At 42.9% G+C, this 7,310-nt stretch overlaps 1 protein-coding gene across 1 annotated transcript; it reads left to right on the plus strand.

The window, feature by feature from the left end:
- The first annotated feature begins 5,072 nt into the window (after positions 1-5,072).
- Positions 5,073-5,983, plus strand: nrsn1 (neurensin 1). The gene is given in 4 exon segments (XM_036539594.1): positions 5,073-5,126; positions 5,588-5,622; positions 5,624-5,765; positions 5,768-5,983. Coding segments are annotated over 4 exon segments (447 nt in total).
- Positions 5,984-7,310: the final 1,327 nt, after the last annotated feature.

The raw sequence follows: 7,310 nt of genomic DNA on the forward strand, positions 1-7,310 counted from the left end.
GGCCAGCAGCAGCTTCTTGTCCAGGTTGTTCTTCCTGAGGACACGCAGGAAGTGCAGCCGCTGCTGAGCCTTCTTCACTAAGGCCTTGGTGTTGGATGTCCAGGAGAGATCTGCAGAGATGTGGGTGCCCAGAAACCTGAAGGTGGTGAGCACCACACAGACAATTTCTCTGTCTCAGCCTTGTATGCCATCTCATCCCCATCGGAGATGAGCCCAACCACAGTGGTGTCGTCCGCAAACTTAATGATGGTGTTGGTTGGGTGGGATGGAGCGCAGTCATAAGTGTACAGGGTGTACAGTAAGGGGCTCAGCACGCAGCCCTGAGGAGAACCAGTGCTGAGTGTGAGCGTGGAGGAGAGGTGGGGGCCAAGTCTGACAAATTGTGGGCGGTTTGTGAGAAAATGTTTGATCCAGGTGCAGGTGGGGAGGTCCATCTGCAGTTTGAACAGTTTGGTAACTAATATGTCCGGGATGATTGTGTTAAACGCTGAGCTGTAATCCACGAAGAGCATCCTCACATAGCTCTTCCGGTTCTCCAGATGACTCAGCGCTCTGTGAAGTGTTATGGCGATGGCGTCCTCTGTAGATCGGTTCGCTCTATAAGCAAACTGGTGGGGGTCGAAGGAGGGAGGGAGGCAGTCTCTGATGTGCTGAGAGACTAGCCGCTCAAAACACTTCATGACTACAGACGTGAGGGCTATGGGTCTGTAGTCTCTGAGGCTGTCTATGGCAGGTTTTTTAGGAATGGGGATGATGGTGGCGGCCTTCAGACATGAAGGGACGGTGGCATGCGTCAGGGAGAGGTTGAACAGCTTGGTGAGGATCCCTGCCAGCTGGTCTGCGCTTGCCTTGACCGCAGTCCCCGGGATGCCGTCAGGTCCAGCAGCTTTCCTGGGGTTCACTGCTCTCAGTGTCCTTCTCACCTCATGCTCCTGGAGAGAGAGGGGGGGGGGGGGGGTGCGGGGGTGGTGGGGAGGCAGTGTGTGCAGGTGTGTGGTGGTCTCAAAGCGGGCAAAGAAGCTGTTCAGCTCCTCTGCCAGCGTGCTGCTGCTGCTGGTGGTCGTTGGGCTCTGGCCTTTGTAGTTGGTTATGGCCTGGATGCCCCTCCACATCTGCCGAGGGTTGTTGTCCATGAGGTAGCCCTCCATCTTCCTCCTGTAGACCTCCTTGGCATGTTGGATGCCTCTTCTCAGGTTGGCTCTGGTAATGCTATACAGTGAGCTGTCTCCCATCCTGAAGGCAGAGTTACGAGCTCTGATCAGAGTCTGAGAGAGAGAGAGTTCAGGGTAAGGGTTTTCTCCTTTTTATGTTTAATATGTCAATTTTCTTGTCTAGATAATGGGAGATATGGCTACATAATGAGGTGCAGTTTGAGATTTTTGGGTTTTAGCGCACCATGGCTGAGGAAATGTTAGGAGGTTTCACGATATACAGGTTGGCTGTGGCTTGTTTTGCTGATACCTGTGGAGAATTTGTCTCCTAAAAGAAAAGTACTTTAGACACGTGGAAACGTTTGTTTACTAACTTTTTATTTGGTATTCGAATGTAGAGACATATTTTGTTGGAGAAAACTTTTTTTTTCTTTGTATGACTAAATGGCGTGCTAATGTGTCTTGCAGTAGCAGCGCAGGACAAGAGAGTGACATCACAGTGCAGCGTTTGAGAGTGACCTTGGTGAATTGTTTGCGTGGTAAGATAATTTGGGAACTTTGTTAACTAATATGTGTATTTCAGACTGTAATGGTAAGTAAAAATGTACAGTGTGATGTTCAGTTTTGTCATGTTAGCACTGTATTGCATTTCCTTATGAACATGCCAACAGTTATGTTCAGTTTTCTTGTCCCTATTAGAGTGGGCCACTACCGTATTTTATGTTGTTTCTTTTGTATTTTATTTTATGTACTACAAACTTTGTATTATGCTCAATGATAGAATTTGAAGAACCCTTACATGGAGAGCTAACGGTTATTTGTTACCTGTACATGTATGACGTGAAACCATTTGATATATTTTTTTTGCAATTCTTGAAAGAGAAAGAAATAATAAGAAACAACGCTCTCGGTACTTTTATTTATTTTATTTGGTAAAGAAGGAAAGGTCCATTCTAACTAATGGAATAAAGAACCCCAAAAGATTTTTGTGTCCTGTGCTGGTCCCGGTTTAAACTGTTTTCTTATGTATCCTCATATTTTGCAGTTAGTAGTCTACTTGTGTTGATAGGATACTTACAGCTGCGTTATATTTACACAACTATAAAATCCGGTTGATGTAACACATGGTAAGATACAGTGCGTTGACAAATTCTGGCCCGATTGGTGTCGTGCCTATATATTAAATTCTTTTCATTTCACATTGCCCGATTCCTAAAGTGTGACCTTGACAAGGTGCCCTATGCACTCTCCCAACACACTAGTGCTGTGTCGGTCGCGAACAAGTCAGCTCTATGAGCTGGCTCCCGTCTGAGAGCCGATTTCTTTCTCTCTTTTTTTTTTTTTTTTTGTTAATTAATACAAGACAGAATAATAGGATGATCTTATCGCCACACTGCTCGGCCACAGGCACTCCACGCACTGACTGAATGTTAGAAGTATAACATACATTTATGCAGGAGGACCAGATGAACTGTGTTTAGTTTTTGGAGCGAAACGCTAATTTACAACGTTCAATATAAATAAAACGTTCAATACACGTGTAATAGTGTTTGATGTTTTTATACCAAACTTAATGTAAAATAATGGTTTTCTGGAAATTATTAGGTTTAGTATAATTACATTGAATAATTTAAGTGATATACATGCACACATAACCAATCATAGGTCACTGCTAAATTTGGCTGAATTATAAAAGCCAGAAGTGGTACTAAATGAAGAGCCGTTTGGGAGCCTAAAGATCCGGCTCTTATTGCTGAGCTGAGCCGAGCCAAATGATCCGGCTCACAAAAAAGAGCCGGAATTCCCATCACTACGACACACTCACTTTGCATGGACACGTCAACAACACCCCCTCTCATGGCCTGTTACCAGGAATGGAATATGCGCCTGCGCACGAGGGTGTGTGAATGTCTGAATCACCGATTGCCAGTGAGGGAAAAACGCGGATTTATGGGACCGAGGTGAGGGGAAAGCGGCAAGAAAGCTCCTGGCTGGTTAAGACTGTTATTATTCCCCTTCAGGATATGGAATAATGCGTGACAGACATGATGAGGATACATTTGACAATGTTCGAGACATTATAGTTTTTGATTGTCTCAGAATTTTGGACATTGTACGGTTTTGTGAATAAGATGCTTTGACCCATCGGGGTTTCATCGAAGTGAACTTTGATTCATTAGGCACTATGAAGACATTTCCATCGAAAACTGTTGAAATGCACGAACAAGTAAATGTGTTTTTTTCGTAACATTAAGGCATAGCATCAAATGTCTTTTGTGCATTGTAATAAATTGCAAAATGTTGTTTAGACGTGCATGTGTGTAAATTATACGGTGTCAAAGTTGTACTCTAGTATTTGTTTATGATCACTCCTATACGAGTGGTAGGGGTTATTTACAGTTGCGATAGACTACATGCGTTCAAGTTAATCGTTGTCGACATCCATGCTATGTTCTGGCGTCACGTATTACGTTACGTAGGGTCACCACTACAGACAGCAATTTAATGTGTAGTAGTTTTGTGTAAAGAGAATGACGCGGCTTAACATTATATAAAAATACTTCGAAAATCAGTTACTGTGAATGCAGCCTATAGTAAACTTACCATGCATGTATGCCACAGACTCCAGTCAGCTTATGTTGTTTGTTAATATCTGTAAAAGATTTGTATACGTTTGTGTATATGTGTCACCTGGTCATATTTCAGAATCAATGGAAAATTTTGCGGGGAAAATACATAATTTAAATATACATTTTACATGTTCGTCTTATTTTAGCACGCAAACCATAGGACACGATTTAATCAGGAGTAGCCCATTTTACCAAGCCCATTGATACATATCGCACGACAGTTTATGTAGGGGCGGGCTACTGTGTTTTGGTACCTTCTGTCTAGTACTGTTGGGCTACTGTCTTTGGTAACGAAAATGTATGACAGTTGATTATTAAACATCCAAGTCGTGTACTGTTGGTGGTTTTTATACCGGAGTTATTAAAATACTCATGAGTAAATGTTAGGCCGTTAATATTCACCGTGTCTACGGCGCATTCTACAGATGCGTTAGGTAGTAACGGTGGTACTTAGGGTACGCGTGTTCTAATAATAATATACAGTATGTTGTCATGCAGATTGTTAATCATAATACCAGGCTCCTCACTGTTTGATTAATTTTATAGCTGTGTTCTGTGTAACCATTCTTTCACATTGCAATAATTTATTTGTGTCTTTGTTACGATATGATTATATTATAGGTTTGATTCCAATCTTCCTGGTGTATGCAGTGCTGCACGATGTCAGCCAATCAGAACTTTCTGATATTTGTTGAACGATCAAACTAGAATTTCTTTGTGAGCAAGCCTTAAATGAGAAAGCTAATAGGGAGTCCTTACCGAAATGTAGCACTGAATGCGTAAACAGATTTCGATACTCGGTAGTACCGACGTTATTCGGTCGGTGCTTTAGAAGTACGTAGCCTCGATACCCAGCCCTAATGGTAACTGTGACTGTGCATGAAGCCTTATTTACTATTGTTCAGTCTTTACCACTGAGTGTCATCACTGGCGGTCTAGTGCAGCATTTCTCATCCCCAGGCCTGGAACCCCACAGTGTTTATTGGTTTTCCCTCCAACAGAGCTCTCCTAATTAGGATTAATTAAGATGTTAATTGAATACTGACCTGGATTTGAGCTCATTTAACTCAGTTTGTCTCAGCCCTGGTCGTGGAGACACACAGCATGTGCTGTTTTTCCTCCTATTGTGTCAGCATTGCCTGGTAAAATATAAAAAAAAGTTGTTTACTTTAAATAATTGAGTTCTCATTGTCTGTGTTCATCTTAATTAGCTATTCAATTTGTTCACTCAATTTTTCAAGGCCCCCTTGAACCAATCACAACAAAGTACACTCAAGTACAATCAATAAAAATGAACACCTGCCATTATCACACCAATGTGCCCTTCATCAGCAAAGTTGAGTCCGTATGACCAATTTCATTAAGGCCATGAAAACAACAAACACTTCCAGAGACACTTTGACTCATATTCTTCTATTACAATAACAAACACAGGTTCAACAAACCATGTCTGTTATTACAAATTCAGAGGAAAACACTAGGTAAGAGATCTCAAATGCAGATCAGCATTCAGTTAACAGCTTGATGAATCCTAATTAGTCGAAACTAGAAATTAGTAGAAAACCAGCATAAACAGGGTGTCCCCAGGATCAGGGTTGAGAAACACTGATATAGTGTATGAAATTGTTGTGAGTATAGTAAGACCAGAGGAAGCACATATTATCAGTCAGGGCTGTGACTGTATTGTTAGTGAATGGCATGTAACAGGAAACATTTAGCGAGATGAGCTCAAGTTGTATAGGGTTGCATTTGTGCTGCCTAGTCCCTTTGCCACATTACCCTACTGTGTTGCTCCCTCTCCCTCAGGTCTGTCTCACATTTGGAACCCTGATAATTGTCATCAGTGCTCACCGGGGGCTACGCTGTCACACCCAAAATTGAGTCCTTTGGTGAGCAGGAGTTGCTGTTTGTGGACAGCCAGGCAGCACGCTACAACCGGGTGCTGTACATCTGCAAGCTGGCAGGGGCTGCTCTCTTCTGCATCGGGGGGGGGGGGGCCTAATGGCCGTCAGGGTGCTGCTGTCCACGTTCACCCCTGGTGATTCCAAGGAGGAGCAGCACCCTCAGCAACGCTTCTGGGAGAGGCTGGCTGAGCCGCAGGCCAACTCCCATCCTGTCACCTGGGTGCCTGCCCCCGGGGAGAGGAAGGTCCCCATCACCCTATTGAAAGTGCAGAACGTTCAGCCAGCCCCTGATACCTGACAGGGAGAGAATCATGTGATTGGACACTCCTCAGATACCTCAACAGTTGGCAATTCACAGGGTATCCTGAAAAGGAAGCCGATTCCTGCTTCAGTGTGGTTTTACGTAATCAATCCTCTGCTGGATTTTTTGTTGTTGTTCTTTGTGGTTGCTCATGCCCGTGCTTTACCGTGAAATCCAACACTGCTGCAATCAGTTTAAATCATGTAAGCATCGCTCACTTCCACCCTGCATTTAGTGTCTGAAAATATTGCTCTGAGCCAACAGAAACAAGGGACACAGAGCAGAACGTCACAGCACTAAGCCCTACGGCTGGGAAATGTGTCTGACACTTCATTTTAAATTCAAATAAACCATTGCTCTGTATCATTCAAGTTTTCATTCAAAGTTCCTTGTACGTCTGTACACAGGAACATTGCCGGAACAATGGCCAGGCCTGGACTGACAAAGCATGGCACTCCACCAATAGCATCGCAGCACACACCCACCCTACACAGCTGTGAATCAGATGAAGAGTTTGAGTGGCACGTTCATTTTTATGGGATTGCCATTTAAATGGCAGATGAACTACACTTCATGTAGTATACACTGCCATCTGAGCAGCATAAATGAACATTCTCTTTCAGGTTGGAGAGGCCTTTCAATGTAGCAATCATGGTAATGATGGTAACTCTTGATTCTCAGTTCTCTCTCTCAGCAGTTCTAAGTGCACAGTGTGCACGCAGCTTACAAAATTACCAATCAGAGTGCAGCTGCACATCCCTGTCCAACAGCAGTGGCATTAGTAAAGCATTGCACAGTCATTGATGTTAATGTCCATGACATTTCACAGATTCTCATTTCCTCTTATCAAAGTGTGCAACATTTTATCATGTAGTATATTGTTTCTATATAAATGACATAAACTATTCTAGATTTGTGCTGTGAAGTGAATTATATTATGTAAGATGACCTTCTGTATGAACAATTTCTCTTTCTCTTTAATCTTAGATTTTCCCCCTCATATTTTTGTAGTAGTGCTGTTCTTGTCTATGCTAGGGGCTGAACCCAAATGCCACAGAGAGGGCCAGAATCAAAACCATTTTGCCCATCAGTTCATAAGTCATCATCTGGAAATGGAAAAGTGGAACATGTGAGCTGCCATTTATGAACTCTGTCTTCATGGTAACTAGTGATTTATTAGAAGATTGATGCTCTGATTATAGTGCTACCTTGACTGATTAGGTTAATGACTTGTGAGATGTTAGGAAAAACCCCATGGAGCCCTTTGTCTGTGTCATATTTAAAAATCTAAAAATTGAGCTGTATACAATATAATGGGGAGCTT

The sequence above is a fragment of the Megalops cyprinoides genome, chromosome 10, assembly GCF_013368585.1.
Source record: "Megalops cyprinoides isolate fMegCyp1 chromosome 10, fMegCyp1.pri, whole genome shotgun sequence".
Taxonomy (NCBI): domain Eukaryota; kingdom Metazoa; phylum Chordata; class Actinopteri; order Elopiformes; family Megalopidae; genus Megalops; species Megalops cyprinoides.